This window comes from Bos javanicus, chromosome 13 (assembly GCF_032452875.1).
Source record: "Bos javanicus breed banteng chromosome 13, ARS-OSU_banteng_1.0, whole genome shotgun sequence".
Lineage (NCBI taxonomy): Eukaryota > Metazoa > Chordata > Mammalia > Artiodactyla > Bovidae > Bos > Bos javanicus.
The window spans coordinates 52208862-52230032 of record NC_083880.1 but is presented as its reverse complement, the minus strand read 5'-3'; the positions used below and the strand labels follow the sequence as shown (position 1 = coordinate 52230032).

Sequence of the window (21171 nt, the reverse complement as noted above, 5' to 3'; positions counted from 1 at the left end):
ACCCTTATTCTGGGAAAGATTGAAGGCAGGAAGAGAAGGGAATGACAGAGAATGAGATGGTTAGATGGCCTCACCGACCCAATGGACATGAGTTTGAGCAAGCTCCGAGAGATGGTGAAGGATAGGGAAGCCTGATATCCTGCAGTCTATGGGGTCTCAAAAAGCTGGACATGACTGGGCGACTGAACGACAATGTAATAAATGTTTTAAGTTTAAAAAATAATTTTGTGTAACTGCCTTTAACCAAATAGGAAAGTGAAGACGCATATGTAGTCTCAGCCTCATATGTAATGATGATTTACTAGAGCCTATCTTTAGAAGTATTACTATAAATTTTGATATCACATTGTAATTTTAAAGCCAAGTGCTTTTTGACAAATGAGGCTATTGTTTTGAAGCATCTGTATTATGTTGGGTTTGCTAAGCAAATGATGTCTTATGTAGGTGATTAAGGGTTGTAAATTTTTATGCATTGATCTTTGATATGTTTTTGAACAGCAGGAGGGGCATAAAAGAATAAAAAGAAGGGAAGGGAGGCAAGCTGCTTTGCTTCCTTTCTTTCAAAGTTGAAGCTATTTAGTAGGCCAGAAAGTTCCTTCAGTTTTTAAGTAAAAATAAAAGACATATTTTTCATTTTTACCAAGAACTTTACTGATCAACATATTCACTGTTTTGTTCCACTGTCTTCTGCCATTTTTCAGACAGTTTCATAATTCCATCTTGCCCAAACTTATATCTTTTTGAGCAAGGAACTGTTTCAGGTGCCTTTTACAGTCTTTCAGGGAATTGAAATTTCTTCCGTTAAGAGAATTTTGTAAAGACCAAAATAAATGGAAATCTGAAGGAGCAATGTCTGGTGAACACAGTAGATGAATCAGAACTTCCCAGCCAAGCTGTAACAGTTTTAGCCATCAAAGAAACATGTGGTCTTGTGTTATCCTGATGGAAGATTTTGCATTTTCTGTTGGCTAATTCCAGACGTTTTTTGTTGAGTGCTGCGTTCAGTTGGTCTAATCTGAAGCAATACTTATTGGAATTAATTGTTTTTCTGGAAGGAGCTCCTAATGGAGAACTCCCTTCCAGTCCACCATGTACCCACATTACGTTGTTTGGATGAAGACCAGCCTTTGGTGTGATTGGTCGTGGTTCATTTCACTTGCACCACAGTCACTTCCGTTCCACATTATTGTACAGTATCCACTTTCCATCACTTGTCACAATTTGTTTTAAAAACGGAACATTTTCATTACGTTTCAGTAGAGAATCACATGTGAATATACAGTCAAGGTTTTTTTCCGCTTAACTTATGTGGAACCCAAACATCAGAGCAATTAGCATAACCAAGCTGGTGCAGATGATTTTCCACACTTGATTTGGATATTTTGACTATGTCAGCTATCTTCCATGTGGTGTAACGTTATGTCTCTTGATCGCTATCAACTTCAACTGGTCTACTTGACTGTCAAGCATCGTCCATTGAGAAATCTCCAACATGAAACCTCGCAAACCACTTTCGACATGTTTGATCAGTCACAGCACCTTCTCCAAACACTGCACAAATCTTTTTTTGCATTTCAGCGGCATTTTTACCTTTCTTGAAATAATAAGTATAATATGTTGAAAATGTTGCTTTTTTCCTTCCGTCTTTAGTTATTAAAATAGCTACACAAAAATTCACCAATTTTGATATTAAAAGAAAAATACATACTGACATGATAGCTGTCACAACAGTCTTAACAAAATTGTTTCGAATGAAGTTAAAGACAACTGAGCACTACTAAAGCCATCTTACCAAAAAAACCAAACAAACTTTTTGGCCAACTCAGTAATTATTTTCTCATGTGTATTTATTAAGTGTATTCCAAATTATTTTGGTAGAGCCAGCCTTTTCCTAATTTTGAAAAATACTAAGATTTACCATTTTAACCACATAGTTCAGTGGCATTAAGTACATTCACATTGTTACACAATCATCACTACCATCTGTCCCCCCAATTTTTTTTTTAATCATCTCAGACTAAAACTCTGTAGCGCATTAAGCAATAACTCCATGTTTCTTCCCCTAGCCCCTGGTGACCATTAATATACTTCCTATCTCTATAAATTTGTCTGTTCTGTGTACCTCATTTAAGTGGATTCACAATATTTGTTGTTTTGTAACAGGCTTTTCTTTTAAAACATTTTCACTGGTGTTAGTTTGTGTGACTGGATGATTTGTGTAATATACAATAATATATTAAGCCTAATTCTAGCATTATCTACCAAAATACAGTGGTCATGAGTATACGCTCCAGTTGTTATTTAGTCATTGCTAGTTTGAGATCCCAATTTTATTAGTTTTGTTCTAGGGGAAGTAGACTCTGAGACAGAGATTTCATGTACCTGTGAGGCAGTGATGGCAGGAGAATTGGGTAGGGGTTGGGAAATAAGATGCCATGATATCAGAGCAAAGGCATTAGTCTGTGTGGGCTCTGGAGCTAGACCATCTGAGTTTGCGTGTTGACTCTACAACTTATGGCAGGGGTGGGGGTAGGTACTTTGTCTTCTTTTGCCATTTGCAAGATAGGATGGGAACAAAATTTCCTCCATAGGGTTGTCGTGAGAAATGAAGTGACGTTAAACCAGTGCTGGGTCGGCATATAGCAGTTGCTCAGCAACTCCTGCTACCGCTGCCACTCTGTTACTGTTACTTAGATGGGTGAGTAAGGGATCAGGAATCTCAGCCATCCAGTCAGAACTGTGGGAACAAGGGTGCTCCACGGTATCCCAAGGCAGGATTACACTGCAGCTTACTACCACAACTGTCGACATTAGGTCATTCTCTGTCCTGTATCTTTTAAACAAAATTCTGCATAAACTTGTCTCATCTTACTTTTTAACGTGCTGTGTGCTTAGTACTCAGTGTCAACTCTTTGCAACCTCATGGACTGTAGCCCACCAGATTCCATAGTCTATCCATGGGGATTCTCCAGGCAAGAATACTGGAGTGGATTGCCATGCCCTCCTCCAGGGGATCTTCCCAACCCAGGGATCAAACCCAGGTCTCCCGCATTGTAAGTAGATTCTTGACCATCTGAATGTTTTTAAAAGTAGGGTTTTTATATGAAGACCTTATAACTGATATTTGTTAAATAGCAAGAGTACAGGCTAAAACTTTTCTAACCATAAATTATTTTAGATGTAATCATTTATATAACTTGAATTTGTTTTTTTTTTTTTTAGATCTGAAATAGTACCCTGTTAGTATTTGTGAAGGAGTTCTGGAACTACAGAGTTCTACAACCAGGCAGGATAAATATTCTGTTGCATCCTAGAGAGAGGCGCCTTTAAGTTTCTCAGCTCTCAGATCAGATCACCTGCTCCCCCTGGCTTTCTCTTTCAGTTCTTTTCTAGAGTTGGAATCTAGAAAGGGCCTGACATTCTTGTTAAAGAGATATCTTGATGTAAGTGACATTATTAAGTGAACTTCATTTATAATGGCTTTCTGTTTTGGTGGTTTAGTCACTAAGTCGTGTCTGACTCTTGCCCACCAGGGTCCTCTGTCCATGGAATTTTCCAGGCAAGAATACTGGAGTGGGTTGCAATTTCCTTCTCCAGGGAGTTTTCCTGACCCAGGGATGGAACCCGGATCTCCTACATTGCAGGCAAATTCTTTACTGATGAGCTGCCAGGGAAGCCCAGTGGTTTTCTGAAGCACCTTTAATAATATGTTCACTCATCACCTATAAGATGCTGAAGATTCTGTGGGCGGGCAGTGTTCCCTGTCTCATGGAAGAAGCATGTGAACACCAAGAATCAGAGTCTGCTCAGCTACATACTATTGGATATACCATACAAAGTGCTGTGAGGAGAGCTTAAAAGGCTCACTGTACATGAGGAGTGGGAAGGAGGCACGATGGTGAGTTTTGAGCAGTTTAAATTAATATAGTAACTGAGGAAAATGAGGGCACATGAGATAGGGTAAAAGCGAGGAGACATGAAAGAGCCAGTCATGTGTTTGAGGAATTGTGCGTGGTTAACTTGCCTGAGGTGGGAAGTGGTAGGAGGTAGCCTTAGTGCTGTGTTAAGCTCAGGGTGTCTCCTGGTGATGTGATGGAAGGAAGGAAGATGGTCAGATTATTGTTTAAGAAAGCTAACTCCAGGGGCCTTAGGGAAGATGGATGAGTAATAGAAATAAAGGCTTCCAAATGGTAATTTGGCCCAAGACAACAGTGACTGGGTTCACCCCAGAGGTTTGGGCACTTGAGGCAACTTGATGACTTTCACTGTTTTTAGAGCACTTTACAACCTATGAAGACGCTCTTAAAACGATGGTGCCTTTGAGAGTTGATAAATATTTGCCAAAAAGTATGAAGACAAGACAAAAAATTGGGCCTTAGGAGTTGAGGCTAGAGGAGTACGAACTTTACTTCACTGATTATGTTGCAGTTGACCAGGGGGTGTCTTAAGACTTTGGATGATTCACTTGTCTACATATGCTCAGTTGCTTCAGTCGTGTCCAACTCTTTTGTGACCCCATGGACTGTAGTCCACCAGGCCTCTCTGTCCAAGGGATTCTGCAGGCAAGAATACTGGGGTGGGTTGCCATTTATGAGCCCTTAGAATAATATGCCCTTTGTTTTCTTGGAAAGGGAGTATAAGCAAATAGACACCTTTTGTCCCAGAACACCATTTTAGTACTTTTAAAATGCTGCCCTTTAAATGCTGAACTTCTGCTAGAATGGATGGTTGGGGAGTGGGGTGTTGGGGTGGGAGTAGCAGGGAATGGGCTACCGTTCCTGCCTTGGCTGCATCATATAAGGCCATATCTCCAGAGAGCCCAGACCAGGACAAGGCACAATGAGATGATGAGTCTGTCTGGTTTGGAGGAGCCCTACCTAGTATAGTGACTGGATTATGAGCCTGTCTCCAAGTCTGAGATTTGATACAGGGAGCTGTAAATTCTCTACTCTTTTATTAATAGATCTGAGTCTCCTTCCTTCACACAGGGCTGGGACATCTTTACTCTCTGTATTATCTCTAACTGTATTTAAAAAAACATGGGTATAATTTAGATGTCAAGAGGTAAAATCTGACTTTAATGATAGAGGACTGTTCTGGCCTGAAAGCTTGGGAGAGTTAAAATGTTTTTCCAGCAAACGCATAGAAAAAGAGATCAGATTTTGGTTACCAGAGGTGGGGAGTAGGGGGAGGGGGAATTGGATAAAGGCAGTAAGTCCTAGGGATGTACGTAATTAGCACTTGTTATTGTCGTTCAGTACTAAGTCGTGTCCAACTGTTTGCAAACCCATGGGCTGCAGCCTGCCAGGCTTCACTATCTCCCGGAATTTGCTCAGACTTGTGTCCATTGAGTCAGTGATGCCGTTCAACCATCTCATCCTCTGTTGCCCCCTTCTCCTTTTGCCTTCAGTCTTTCCCAGCATCAGGGTCTTTTCCGATGAGTCAGCTCTTCACATCATGTGGCCAAAGTATTAGAGCTTTAGCAGCAGTCCTTCCAATGAATATTCTTGGTTGATTTCTTTTAGAATTGACTGGTTCCATCTCCTTGCTGTCCAAGGGATTCTCAGGAGTCTTCTCCAGCACCACAATTCAAAAGCATCAATTCTTTGACACTTAATCTTCTTTATGGTCCAACTCTCACATCTGTATATGACTACTAGAAAAATCATAGCTTTGACTATACAGACCTTTGTTGGCAAAGTGATGTCTCTGCTTTTGAATATGCTGTCTAGGTTTGTGGTAGCTTTTCTACCAAGGAGCAAGTGTCTTGTTGACTTCATGGCTGCAGTCACTGTCCACAATGATTTTGGAGTCCAAGAAAATAGAATCTGCCACTGTTACCATGTTTTTCCCCATCTATTTGCCATGAAATAATGGGACTGGATGTCATGATCTTAGTTTTTTGCATGTTGAGTTTTAAGCCAGCTTTTTCACTCTCCTCTTTCACCTTCATCAAGAGGCTCTTGAGTTGCTCTTCACTTTATACCATTAGGGTGGTGTTATCTGCATATCTGAGGTTGTTAATATTTCTCCTGGTAGTCTTGGTTCCAGCTTATGACTCATCCAGCCCAGCATTTCGCATGATATACTCTGCATATATAAATAAGCGTGGTTACAATATATGTCCTTGACGTATTCCTTTCCCAATTTGAAACCAATCCGTTGCACCATATCCAGTTCTAACTATTGCTTATAAGTAGCACTACTGTATGTTAAATACAAAAGTTAAGGGAGTAAATTCTAAGTGTTCTCATGCAAGAAAAAATGTTTTCTATATATTTAATTTTGTGTCCATATAAATCATGGATGTTCCCTAAACTTACTGTGATGATTGTTTCATGATGTAAGTCAGATCATCATCCTGTATACTGAAACTTTTCTGTTTCTGTGAATTTCACTGCTCTGGGTACCTCATATCAGTGAAATCATACTGTATTTGTCCTTTTGTGACTGACTTATTCACTTAGCTTAATGTCTTCAAGATTCATCCCTATATTGTAACATATGTTTCCTTACTTTTTAAGGCTAAAAATATTTCATTGTATACATATGCCATGTTTTGCTTATCCATTCATCTGTCAGAGGACATTTGGTTGCTTCTACACTTTAGCTATTGTGACTAATGCTTTTATGAACATGGATATTCTTTTGAGCATATACCCGGAAGTGGAATTGCTGGATCATATGGTAATTCTATTTTTTGTAGAACTGCCATACTGTTTTCCACAGCAGCTACACCATTTTTACTTTTCTACCAATGCTGGCCAACACTTATTATTTTCTAGGACCTTTTTTTAATAGCCATCCTGATAAGTGTGAGATTGCTCCTCATTTTATAGTGGCTATTTTAAATTAAATTGTGCAGGGTCCTCTTGCACAAATTGCAGTATATTTTGAAGATTTACCCTATTTCTTATATTACGTCTTCTGTCCTTGATGTTTGTGGCGGTCTTCTGTAGGACTCTGGTTGAGCTTTACTCTGGAGTGCTGAGGGGATTGGAATGTGCTCACAGTAGGGTAATGGCATTGTGAATATGTTAAGAATTCTTATCTTTTAGTGATACATACTGAAGTAACTACAGTTGAAATGATATGTCTCAGATTTGCCTTAATATATGCAACAGGTATAGACCAGTGGTTCTCAGTTCAGGGTGACTTTTCCCCTAGAAAACACTTGGCAACATCTGAAGGTGATTTTTGGGCTTCCCCTGGTGGCTGTGTTGTTAAAGAGTCCACCTGCAATACAGGAGGCCCGTGTTCAACCCCTGGGTCAGGAAGGTTCCCTGGAGAAGGAAATGGCAACCCATTCCAGTATTCTTGCCTGGAAAATCCCATGGACAGAGGAGCCTGGCAGGCTATAGTCCATGGGATCCCAAAGAGTAGGACACGACTTAGCAACTAAACCACAGAAGCTGATTTTGGTCATCACAAATAAGGGTTTTCTACTGGCATTTAGTAGCTAGAGACCAGAGATGTTGTTAAACATCCTGTGGTGCACACAACAGCCCCCTACAACAGAGAATTAGTTATCCCACAGTGTTAATTAGTGTGCAGCTGAGAACCCCAGACCTGGTAAAGATGGAAAAAGCTGGCATGTGATGATACTGTTGAAGTGAAATGATAAGTGCATAGGGATTTATTGTAGTGTTCTCTTTTTCCCTGTGGGAGTTTGAAAGTTTTCCATAATAAGGTATAAAATATATATGCAACTTCTATTTATTTATGTATATTTAATAAAGGAGCCATCAGCACACTTCCTCTCTGTATAGAGCATTGTTTTTCCAACTGAACCACAGCCTGTCTGTATACAAGCTGTGGTTGGTGAGCCTTTGGTTAAATACTCTGCTATCTCAGAGCCTACTTTTATCCCTAGTCCTGGTTGACTCTGAGTTTGAGGTGTTTCTCAGCCCAGGCTGGTAGAACTAGTACTACCTCTCTCCTGGAGTTTCTTTAGCTCTCATCTCTTTAGCAGTCTAAGTCCATCTGCTTTGTCTTCCACAAATCCCTCAAAGTTTCTGGTCTACTGATGCCACTCTGTTTCTTCTATCATTTCAGTGTCCTTTTGGCAAGAGGAAAAAATACAATTATGGATTCAGCCCACTATCTTGAGCCAGATGTCTTCTAATTACCTTCTTCTTTTTTTTTTTTTAATTTTATTTTATTTTTAAACTTTACATAATTGTATTAGTTTTGCCAGATATCAAAATTAATCTGCCACAGGTATGCATGTGTTCCCCATCCTGAACCCTCCTCCCTCCTCCCTCCCCATACCATCCCTCTGGGTCATCCCAGTGCTCTAGCCCCAAGCATCCAGTATCGTGCATCGAACCTGGATTGGCAACTCGTTTCTTACATGATATTTTACATGTTTCAATGCCATTCTCCCAAATCTTTCCACCCTCTCCCTCTCCCACAGAGTCCATAAGTCTGTTCTATACATCAGTGTCTCTTTTGCTGTCTCGTACACCGGGTTATTGTTACCATCTTTCTAAATTCCATATATATGCGTTAGTATACTGTATTGGTGTTTTTCCTTCTGGCTTACTTCACTCTGTATAATAGGCTCCAGTTTCATCCACCTCATTAGAACTGATTCAAATGTATTCTTTTTAATGGCTGAGTAATACTCCATTGTGTGTATGTACCATAGCTTTCTTATCCATTCATCTGCTGATGGACATCTAGGTTGCTTCCATGTCCTGGCTATTATAAACAGTGCTGCGATGAACATTGGGGTACACGTGTCTCTTTCCCTTCTGGTTTCCTCAGTGTGTATGCCCAGCAGTGGGATTTAATTACCTTCTTTTAATACCTGATATACAGCCCTCTGGAGAAGGCAGTGGCACCCCACTCCAGTACTCTTGCCTGGAAAATCCCATGGACGGAGGAGCCTGGTAGGCTACAGTCCATGGGGTCGCTAAGAGTTGGACACGACTGAGCAACTTCACTTTCACTTTCACTTTCATGCATTGGAGAAGGAAATGGCAACCCACTCCACTGTTCTTGCCTGGAGAATCCCAGGGACGTTGGAGCCTGGTGGGCTGCCGTCTCTGGGGTCGCACAGAGTCGGACACGACTGAAGCGACTTAGCAGCAGCAGCAGCATACAGCCCTCTGTGATTAGCATTGAACTGAGACATAATATGGTGATAAATCATTAATTCTTCTATTCATTCACTCGGTGTAGTCCATCTAGTATTTGTTCAGCACCTAGTATGTGTGAAATTCTGTGCTAGGTGTTAAGTATATAGTGAGAAGCAAAGCAAGTATATAATCCTTGCCTTTGTGGAATTTAGGGTATAAAGGAGGGATACTCATAATCAGCTTTACTCAAATAAATACAGAATGTGAGGGGTATTTTCAAAGGAAATAACAGTGGTCTGTGCAAATAATAAAAAAAAATAGCTAATATTGACTGTGTACGTAATTGTGTGCGAATTACTGTGCCGAGAACTTTACGTGGATAATCTCATTTAATCTTTAGAATAACTCATTTTAGAGATAGGGAAACTAAGACCTACCTAATTTAATGTTAAGTCAGGAAAGACCTCTCTGGAAAAAGTAATACTTGAAATGAGAACTGAATGACTAGGAGTTCAGTGCAGTTACTGAGTCGTGTCCGACTCTTTACGACTTCATGGACTGCAGTATGCCAGGCCTCCCTGTCCATCACCAACTCCTGGAGTTTACTCAGACTCATGCCCATTGAGTTGGTGATGCCATCATCTCATCCTTTGTCGTCCCCTTCTCCCACCTTCAATCTTGCCCAGCATCAGGGTCTTTTCAAATGACTAGGAGTTAGCCAGGTAAAGAATGGAGGGAGGCTAAATACAGCAGAAGGAATAGGGTTCAAAGGCCCAAGGAAAGAACAAACCCAGCATGGAAGACTGCCAATGACTGAAGTTTAGTGAGCAAGGAAAGAATGGAGGAGACAGAAAAAGCAGGGGCTAAATGGGGGAGGTTGTTTCTGGCCAAGGTAAGGATATTAGATTTCAGTCTAAAGGCCTGGGAAACCTTGGAAGGTTTTACATAAGTGGAGACTATGATCTGATATGCTTTCTTCAAGATCACTGTCCCTGCTTTGTGGGAAATGGACTGGCAAGGGATAGTGGCTTACTGTGATTCAGATGAGAAAAGACAGAGATTTAGACTAGAGTGATAGCAACAAAAGGGAAAAAAGGCAGACAAATTTGAGGTGTTGGTTTTAGTACCAAGACATTACTTGCAGGGACTTCCCAGGTGATCCAGTGGTTTAGGATCTGTCTTGCAATGCAAGGGATGGAGGTTCAATCCCTGGTCAGGGGACGAAGATCCCGCATGCCACAGAGCATCTAAGCCCCACAACTAAGATGCAACGCAGCACAATAAATAAATAAGATGAGAGGCTATTTTTAAAAAATAAATAAAATACTACTTGCAGCTGAGTTGCATATAGAAGATAAGCCTAAGGAAGAAATTAAGGGAATTCTTAAAATTCTTAGGTGAGCAGTAGAGTAGATGGATGGCAGTGCTAACTATTGAGTTACTGGTGAAGGAAACTTTTTTAACACAGGAAGGTGGCATTGCCTGTGAAATTTAAAGTAGAGGTAAGATAGTTTCAGAAAAGTTTGAAGAAAAGTCTGACCAAGCAGTGCAAATGTGGAAATTGCTAGCATAATAACTTAAGCTTCCAGCCTGGTCTGATCAACTGGATGAGTATTGAGAAGAGTGCCAAGGACAAAGCCCTGAGTAAATCAGACAGTTAAAGTTCTGTGTGAGAAAAGGAACAACTGATGAGGGAAAATATAAAGCAGCCAAGGGACTGGAAGAAGAGTGCTTTCTCGTGGAAACTGAAGAGAAGAAAGTTCTTCAAAGAGGAGGGAGTAGTCAGCCAGTTTGAATGCTCATTTTAATATGAGATTCACATACCAGGGTATGTGTTGCATGCCAGCTCCCATTAACAAAGAAGCATGATATAATATTTCCCATCTCTTTAAAAACAGACAAACTTTCCATCTTGCCTCTGCCTCCAGCTGCTGCTTTTCTCTGCATCTCTTGATGATGAAAGTCCTCACCTCAGATAAGGAATCGGTGTTTCACTGTCTTTTCTTTCCATCTTTATTTCATTCCATTCAGGCTTTCTCAATGACTTAACTGAAACCGCTCTTTTGAGAAGGTTACCAATAACTGCCCTCTTGTCGAATCAAGTTTCACTTCTCTGTTTTCTTCCTACTTAATCTGTCTATAGTATTTGATTGAGTTGATTACTCCCGCCGTCTTGAAAAACTCTTCTTGGCTTTCATGACACCACATTCTCCTGGGTTATCTCCTACCTTAAGACTGCTACTTACAAGTTAGTTTGCCTACCTGATCTTTTTAAGAATGTAAGTCTACTTATATATCTTCTCTGTTCAAACTCACCAGTCACATAGTGTTTCTCATCACATTCAGAATTAAATCCACACTCATTACTGTGGCGTACAGAGTCTTCTCATTCCTGCCAACCTCTCCAGCCACATCCTGTACCAAAACTGGTCTTTGTGCTCTTTCTTGAACCCACAAAACTATTAAGGACTCTTATGCTCACTAGTCCCTGGGCCTAGAAAACTCTTTGCACAGACCTTTTTGTGATACACTTCTTCACATTATTCATACCTCTGCTCAGTGTAACTGAGAATTCCATGGATTGAGCAGCCTGGTAAGGCTCCAGTCCACAGGGTCGCAAAGAGTCGGACACGATTAAGCGACTTCACTTCAGTGGTAACTACTTCAGACCTTCCCAGACTACTCTTAACATAGCCAGCCACTGCCCTCTCCCAAACCCCATCATTCTGTATCCCCTTACCCTTCTTTTCATCATGTATCTTATCTCTGAAATTGTTTATGATCAGTTTTCTCCTTCTTCCCCCAGAATGTCAGCTCACTGTCAGTTGTCTGTTTAATCACTTCTCTATTCACAGTCAATGGAACAGTGTCTGGCATACAGTGTGGGTCCATAAATATTTTTTGGATGAATGCTAGTAAGAGGTTGAATCAGATGAGGGTGGGAATGTTTCCGTTGGATTTGGCAATTTGCCATTTATTGGTGTCCTTCATGAGGAATGTATTTAAAGGGTGCATTCAGGGTAGGTGTCAGAGCAAAATAGAGTATGGAGTACCCAGAGGTAAGAGGTTAGAGAAGACAACTGTTTTATAAGATAACTGTGAAGAGAGACATGGGACTGGCTATTGGTGGTAGGAAGAAGGTCAGTGAGGTCAAGAAGACAGATACTTGAGGTGACAGTAACAGATGTAATACAGACCACATGTGACAGGATTGACTTTTACATGGAGGGATCTGCTGCAGAGGGCAGAAAGTGATGCTGCTAGAAAGGGTGGAAAACGGTGAAGATAGTTACAAATTCATACTGGTTGTGTAGTTTGTGGCAGGGGCATGAAAGTGCAGGAGGAGGGTGAGGCTCATTATGGGGTGGAAAGGAAGCCAGGCCCTGTGGAATGGAGGGCAGAGTTACTGTGTCTCCTCCAGGCCAGATGTTGCTGTAGTTGGGGTCCTGGTGGAAAGAGGTAGAAAAGGATGACTGTGGAAAGAGGTAGATCAGAGTAACCAGCTGTTTTAGACACACAGCGCTTAAAGATCCAATAATGTCTCCTTGCTTTAATCAGGAACAGTATTCTCTGTTCCAGGAAACTGTTTGCATTTATGATAGGAAAACTGTCCTTTTTCCTTTCTCTCCCATCTTCATGGAGCCCACTGAGCCTGGGAGAAAGTACACTGTTGGGCCTGCACCCCAGCTTGCCATCAGGATTGGATGTGTTCATGCTTTCAAATATTTGAGTATTTCTTACATGCTGAGCACTGGTTTTGTCTTAGGCTCTATAGCAGCGAAAGAAGCAGTCTCTGCCTTCAAAGAACTTTCATTTTAATGTAGGAAAACGGAGAATAAACATATGTATGATAAGTCAGGTCAGGTGGGCATGTCACCCTGGGCCTTTACCTTGCTCTACCCTCCTCTTCGCCCAGTAGCCCTGGGCTGGCACTCTTCTCTTTTCTCCCTTTCCTCCTCCATCTGTCAATACATAAGCATTTGGAAGAGTTGTTCTTCCTCATCTGAGTGTTTCCCTGAGCAGCGGACTGAAGCCTTCCATTACCTACAGTGGTTAACAACATGTTTTGTTCTCTTGATTTCAGATGAGACGCCAATTATTGCAGTGATGGTGGCCCTGTCCTCTCTGCTAGTGATCGTGTTTATTATCATAGTTTTGTACATGTTAAGGTGAGCATGCTGATGCTTCTGCATTCTTGTGGACTCTGTTTCATTACCCCAGGTTCTCGATAAGCCCACAAGTCCAAAAGACAGTAGGATAAGGACAATGAGTAGGATAGAGGGAATGACTCATGGTAGCTTTCCTAAGATTAAAATTCTGCTTAAAAATGTTGTTGAAATTTTGTATAGTCTTAACACCCAGCCCCTTCTTTTTGCTTCCATCTGTCCCAAGTCCAGTCCCTCAACTCCAGTTCATCCTAAAGCCCAGGACTGTGGTTTAGAGGTTGAGGGAAGATGCCACAGTCTGTTGTTACCGATCGGCATTTTAAGGTCTTCAGACCTAGCCCTATTGAAACAACCCCTGAAAGCGCCCCAGTGGAGATTATGTGTTCAGTTAAGGTCTACTTTATTTCTGGTTGTGGCTTTGACCCCATACCCCTCCAGCTACGCCCCTGACTGGGTGTGCTGAACTGAACCATGTAAGCAACAGGGTTCCTCTTCCTGACTTTCTTCCAGGGTCTTCTAGATACTGCTCCTCAAACAGGGAGCAAAAGCCAGGAAGGGAAACCCAAGGGAGGGAAGTGGGAGGTACATTTGTTCTTTTCCTACTGGAGTCACTGCCCTGACTGAGTTTAACTCTGCTCTTATTTTTGGCTTAAGCTACTCTGGGCTCCCTCTGTTCTTCTGTATGGATAAAGATAGGGGAACACCCTACGAGGGGAACACCTCGTACACCCCTATAGTTTGTCTTGTGTCTCCTATCTTTCTGCAGAAGACTTTTGGCCAGACCTGTGCCAACAAGTCTGAAGCTCTAAGTTTCTCTCTTATTACACCCAGAAAGTACCAGGATTTTTGTTTGATACTCTTTGATCTCCCTCCACTTTATTATACCCACATATCCTACCCAGTGTCTCCACCTGATGTGGCTGTGATTTGCAGCAAATCCTGGAACTGTGCAAAGGAGCCATTCCAATGAGAAAATACTGTGGGGTTGAATTCTCTTGCTTAAGCAAGAGCACACTGAGGTGCTCAGTCTCCACTGGAGCTGCTTCAGTGTATAAAGGCTGAATTGATAAGTGGAACTACAAACCAGTGATTGGTCTCTCTGACTCCATGCTTAGTGTTTCACTGTGAACATTTTCTCATTAGGTTTAAGAAATACAAGCAAGCTGGGAGCCATTCCAATTCTTTCCGCTTATCCAATGGCCGCACTGAGGATGTGGGTAAGACATCCCTGAATGACATGGGGGACTTTCATGGAGAAGAAAAATGGAGAAAATAGGAGTTTCCCTGTCCTAAAAGAAAAAAAGAATTGAGAGCAGGACTGGCCCATGAGCTAGAGCCCATAATTTGGTCTCCAGAGAAGGGCTGTGTCCCAAAGGCACCTGACCAACCTTCCCCCTTATGCACTGCAGAACCCCAGAGCGTACCACTTCTGGCCAGGTCCCCGAGCACCAACAGGAAGTATCCGCCCCTGCCTGTGGACAAGCTGGAAGAGGAGATTAACCGGAGAATGGCTGATGACAATAAGCTCTTCAGAGAGGAATTCAACGTGAGTTCTTTACTGAGGCTGGTGTATCAGCAGGGAGAAAGGCAGACCTAAGTCAAGCCTTTTGAGTGATGGGGTAGAAAACAGGTTTCTAATAGGTTAAGAGGTGAGGAGTTTTTACCAGGTTCATCTAACTTCTTTTCTATGTGATCATGGACAGGAAATGAAAAAAAAAATTGCCTTGCCTCCCTCATCTACCCATCTATCCATTCATTCATCATTGCGTCTGTTACTTTTATTTACTTATCCAGACATCTAATATATGTGAGGTGCAAGGGGAGCAAAAGCAGATAGTCCCTGCATTCAGGGAACTTGGTGTATAAGTTCAAACAGCAGTATAGAACATGAAGAACTGGAGAACATGAAGAACTGGTGCTGAGGCATGGGAACCTATATTAAGAGGCGTGGCCTTTAGAGTCTAGAGCCAAGGGGTCCCAGAGTATCTTGAGTAGACAACAGGAGGAAGTCATTGTGGAAAATGAGGACCATGGCAGATTGCAGAGCACAGGCCTCATTTTGGGTAGTGTTTACATTTGTATGTTTTATAAATCCCTCAAGAAAGCAGACCATGTTTGTGAATCTACGAGTTGCTGATCCCAGTCCACTAATTCAGAATTTACTTTAAAAAAAAAAAAAAAACAATGTTTTAATTGAGACCCAATCATAGGCAAGGGCGTTGGGGAAAGGCAGATGGGGAACATTCCAGGTACTGGGAATATCAGAATCAATCTGTCAGTAGTGACAGTGGGTGAGGGAAGGCACATTCAAAGAATAGTAAAAGCTGTGAGTGGCTGAAAGGCAGAGACTTGAGGGAGATGAAAATGTATAAGACTGAGCCAGACTGTAGATCCTGTAGACTGTCGTGAGAGAGGTGGAAAGCCACAGACCAGCCAGGTTTGTATTTTGAAAAAAATGACTCTGGTGGTTAGGGAATAGCCAGGATAGAAAAGAAAATGGTGAGACCAGGATAGAAACAGGAAATACAGTTAGGGGCTGCAGCAGTTAGACCAGAGGTGCTGATCCAACTGATGTAAAGTGGTAATGATTAGGGAGAGGGGAGTGGATTTGAAGATACAAGAACAGTTCCAGAATTGGCTAATTCATCAACCTGGGCATTGCTGAACTCTCAGTCTCCTTCAAACCTTTCCACTCAGCCATGTGTCAGCCCTGTTTCTTAGGCTGGGTCCCCTCATGTTGCCAAACTGGCTGCCCAGGGAAGTCCCTGGTGGTCCAATGATTAGGACACTGCATATTCTGTGCTGAGGGCCTGGGTTCAGTCCTTGGTTGGGGAACTAAGACCCCATAAACCATGCATCACGGCCCCCTAAAAAAGTAATGGCTGCCCTAGTTGTAGGCACAAATGGAGGTAAACAAGTCCAGGGGGAAAAGGGTGACTGTTTCTTCCTGTGTGTTTCCTTTTACTAGTGAGGAAAACTTTCCCAAAAGCTTCTGGGGACTTACCTGGTCACATATTCTGTCACAAACTAGTCATAGGCAAGGAAGAAATAGACTTACTGCACCTGGTGGAGACCAGTCCAGGTTATTCCTGTGTCATGTAGAAGATGGGTGGATAACCCATAGAATGGAAGCTCTTGTAGCAAGGAGGAAAGGAGGAATGATTATTGGGATATTTGCTCCACCACTGAAGGGCTTGGAGTAGAGAGTGGTGTGGTCAGACTTACAGTCTGAGAAAATCACTAGCTACAATTTGGAGAATAGATGGCAGGGAAGCAAGAGGTAAAGCAGAAGACCATTTACCAGGGAAGAGTTAAGTAATAACTTGGACCCCTTTTTCTGGCTGTTAGAATAACACCACCATTTAATACTCATTATTGATTAAGAACATTTCACCTTATCCCACAAGATAGCACTCTAGCCTCAACTAAGCTAGGTTTCCAGTAGGCATTCTGTTGTTTTGTAATTATGGTGTAAGCTACTTCTGAGTAATGAGTAGGTGGCCCTGTAGCCATATTTTTTCTGTGAAATGAATTCTTTGTTTGGAGATAATTCCCTGAGATCCATAACAAATATCTGGGTAGAGGTGGTGTTCCTAAGAGGCATGGTAGGCAAATTCAGATAGGTATTGTGCCAGCCAATTGCTGTGCTACCATGGCCACATATGTGCAGTTGGGGTGGTGAGGGAAAGAGCTGATCAGCGTCTCTTGGCTTCTTACAGTGCGTGCCATCTGGTGAGCATACACAGGGAGTGTAATACATATTTCCTGTCTTTCTTGTCCCAGTTATCTACTACCCAGGGGTCAGCTTAGATCCTGAGATCCAGTGAAGTGGATAGTGTGATACCTTGCTTGAAGTTCTGTTCACCAGATGAATTTCTCTTTTATTCGGAGTGATACCTCAGTAGATTATCCCATAGCCGTCTACCTCCAGAATGGGCTAGCATGACTCACAGAGCCATTAGTACACTAGGCTGGACTTTTTTTCTCCCTTAGTCAACTGTTAGTATCATCAGGAAGTCAGTGGAATCTATTGAAGGAGCGGGTGTGTGGCGTGTGTTCTGTACACATCCATTTCAGCTGAATTCTGGACATGTCCCAATTTATAGCCTATAGACTTACATAATACTAAATTTGGACTTCTCAGGTGGCTCAGTGGTAAAGAATCTGCCTGCCAATGCAGGAGACATGGGTTCGATCTCTGAATCAGGAAGATCCCGTGGAGAAGGAAATGGCAACCCACTCCAGTGTTCTTTTTTTATTTTGCTTTATTTGGCTGTGTCAGGTCTTGGTTGCAGCATGCGGAATGTTTGATCTTCATTGTAGCATGCAGGATCTTTTTAGCTGTGGCATGGGAACTCTTAGCTGTGGCATGTGGGATCTCGTCCCCTGACCAGGATCATACCCAGGCCCCCTGCATTGGGAGTGTGGAATCTTAGCCACTGAACTTCCAGGAAAGTACCCCCACTCCAGTATTGTTGCCTGGAAAATCCCATGGACAGAGGAGCTTGGTGGGCTACAGTCCATGGGGTTGCAAAAGAGTCAGACACGACTGAGCAACACTAAGTTTATAATGAGCAGTTAAGGTCATGGATATCTAGTGTCCCATGGCCAGGCTTACATCATTACCAGAGCCCAATGTTGAACTAGAAACATGATGTTGCTGACAGGATCATGATCTTTTCCCCAGATTCTAAGGTTATTTCATTGCAGTTCTCCTGCTCAGCTTTAACCAGAGACACTTAGGGCCCCCAAAACCTACCAGAATTCATTTCTCTGGCCTGGATCAGCTAAAGAGCCTTCTCTTTAGATCACTCAACAAATGAGTCAGACCAGGACACCAGCATGAGATAGGTGTTGTCTCCAAAGTCTGTAATGGCACAGCAAGCATCACTGCTCCTCCTTCAAGTGGGCAGAGGTTGGGGGCACAGGGGCAAGGAGTAGCAACTTGTTCTTTACGGTAGACGGTGACGTGCTGTGGGCCTTTGACTTTCAGAAAACTTGGCCTAGGTGGCAAGCCACTATACTTTTATTTTTATGTCTATCATGTACATCTAAGATACATAATATCCTGTTCTCCAAGTCCTGTTAGCTTCTTGTATCAGCATAGTTATCAGGGTGATGTCCTGTGAAACAAAGACAAAACCCCAGTGAACCAGATCACAGCAGAGAGAGGTCAAGATGATTTATCACTGAAGCTGCTCCTGCCATGAGGAAGGGAAACTGCATGTATAGTCTTTGTGCATCGTAAAGGAAAAAATAAGTACACTTGCCTTATTAATAGTGAAATTCCAGGTACTCAGGGTTATATTAATCTTTAGGAATGTGAGCACATGTGGAAAAGCATCTGCAAATCTGCAGCTCCACATGATTTGTGTATGCTGTTATACTGACATTCCTAAAAACTGTCATCTCATCTATTTGGTAACTTATATGGGGAGTAATAGGAAGCATCAGAATAGTTAATACTAGTAGTTACTGAGCACTTGCTTCATGCTATCAGTAAACTCACACATGTAAATGGGTTATCTCATTGTTACCCACAACTTTTAAGTCTCCTGTCACAGTTAGGATCTCTGTGACTTGCCTGGGACCTAGCCTTTTGATAAAGGGAGATTATTACTCCAGCAGCTTGCATTTGTTCTGGAGGTCATGGTGTGGCCTCTGAAGCTTTTTTTCATTTCACTAAGATCAAGAATCCCATTTTGATGTCAGTTCCTTCTTCTAAAAGATTCAGGTGCTTTCCTCACCAGTGTGCACCCTCTGTTAAGGCATGCATTATAGAGCCCGTCAAGGACATGATGAAGATGTCAGTAAGAAGGTTGAACCTGTTGGATCCCCTATAACACTGATCTCCTCTACTTTGTCCCAAGGGCTTTCTGGCTTTTCATTGAACCCAGCTTTCAGTCCAGGTTCCCACTGGCCACTCCACCACTAGAATTGTGGCCAGTTTCCTAAGCAGGTACACTAACACAGAAGTTCAGTTAACCATGCCATAACTAGAAATATGGCCCTATTCAACAATTAGAATTAGATCCGTCCTTGATCTAACATTCTCAAAATCTATTTCAACAGTTATTCCTGTGGTTTTTGATGATCCAACTCAGTGAATTCCTGTAGTTTCTTCTGGGTGTTAGTTCTTTGCTTTTCTACCTTCTTTTATATTTCCTCCAGATTGTGTTATGCTTGCATCCTGATTATCCATGAGCAATGAGAGCTGGGTTATGGGGCAGTTTTCATCATCAAAGCAGGATGCAGTGAAGAGCACAATAGAGATTTTTAGAAGTTAGTTTTCTCCAACTTTTGTTTCATTTTTGCATCATTTCAGTTATCTCACTTGATAATTCAAGAGATAATTTTCTCACTAGATAATTAAAAGCCTTGTCTTTCACATGACCAGCCAAGAAAAGATGTGAATTCCATTGGCATTAACACTTAGTAATCAGCAAAATTCTGAAACCTTAACTTTTGGTTCAGCAAAATACATAGCACAATCATAGAAGGGCCCTGAATTTTATGGTGTCTTTGGAGATGAATATTTGATGTTGGAGCTGGTCTTTTTCTTGTTTTGTTGTCTAAAATTGTTAGAAATAATTCTGTTACTTGGTTTCAGTGTTTCTTCTCTCCTTTTAGTTGGGACTCCCCTCTCCCTAAATTCCTTTACCATCAGCTAGAACACATCCCAGGTGATGGCAAGCAAGTCATTAACTGAAGTAACTGTTGTAGAGTCATGAGGTATAAGTGGCTTGCTCTTTCCCATAATGAAAATTGACTAACAGTTCTTTCCCTTCATCTGAACTCAGTGATTAGGTTCACATCACCTGCATTTCCCCCATCAGTCTCTCACCTACAACCCCACCCTCTGTTACTAACTGCTAAGTGAGCTTAAAAGCAAGAGAAGTCATCTCAATTAAGCAAAAAATTAAAACCATCAATTGGGAAGATACTGGGGAACCTGGCAGAATCAAAAGATGAGATAGACAACCAGCCCCTGGACTGAGCAGATCCTATCTTGGTGGTTCTGGGCCCTCTAGGGAAGCCTCTGCTGCTTCCTGAGTTTCAAAGTCCTAGAAGAGAGAATTTAGATGGCACAGTGTAGGTACGGTGTGACTGTGCTTGCATTGGTCAGCCCTGACAGGAAAGGGGAGAAATAACCATAGGACAAACACACCAGTTTGTGTCCACTATCATAGAATAATATTCTTATAATCATAGAGTGAGAAAGGCCTTTGTAAACAAAACTCAAAATTCAGAAGCTAGAATGGAATAGATTGAAAGATAATAAGTGTATTAAAATGTTAAGTGTCTCTTAAAAATGACACCTTAAAAAAGTGGCCAACTGGAAGAAACTATTTGCCACAGGTAGACAAGAGAATTTTCCATAATGTATAGAGATTCTCCAAACCTATGAGAAAAAAGTAAACGTTTCAGGAGAAAAATTGGGAAGAAAAATTCAGGGAAGAAAAGCAAATGGTCTATAAACGTAGGAAAACAAACTCAGCTATATCTAGTAATCAGGAAATCCAAATTAAAACTAACCATTTTGGGGGGCCTGTTAGATTTGAAAATTTTCAAAGATTCATATCAAGTATGGACAGGTATGGGGGTAAAGACAATCTTACACACAGGTAGGAGGAGTTTTAAGTTGATAGAGCTTTGGGAGGATAATTTGGCAGTATCAACCAAATTTCAAATGCTTATACTATCTGACCTAATTTATGAGACTCTAACAAGAAAAACCACACATATATTTTTACAAGGATGTTCATTATAGCATTACTTATAATAGCAAAGAAAATAAAATGAAAAGTATTTGTTAGATAGCCAAGTGGCTAAATGATTTCTCTCATCTATTATGAAATTCTGTACTGTCGTTAAAATAAATGTCAACATAGAAAAATATGGGGGAAAAAATCACTATTTTG

General features: G+C 41.6%; 1 protein-coding gene across 9 annotated transcripts in view; it reads left to right on the top strand.

Moving 5' to 3' along the window:
- PTPRA (protein tyrosine phosphatase receptor type A) overlaps positions 1–21171 on the top strand; it is a 170552-nt gene that overhangs the window by 112962 nt on the left and 36419 nt on the right. For all 9 annotated transcript variants that reach the window (XM_061436735.1, XM_061436733.1, XM_061436732.1 and 6 more), the window contains 3 exons: positions 13168–13252; positions 14393–14466; positions 14659–14795. In XM_061436735.1, the coding sequence (XP_061292719.1) occupies positions 13168–13252; positions 14393–14466; positions 14659–14795 (296 nt within the window). Of the gene's footprint in view, positions 1–13167; positions 13253–14392; positions 14467–14658; positions 14796–21171 lie in introns of those variants that run through there.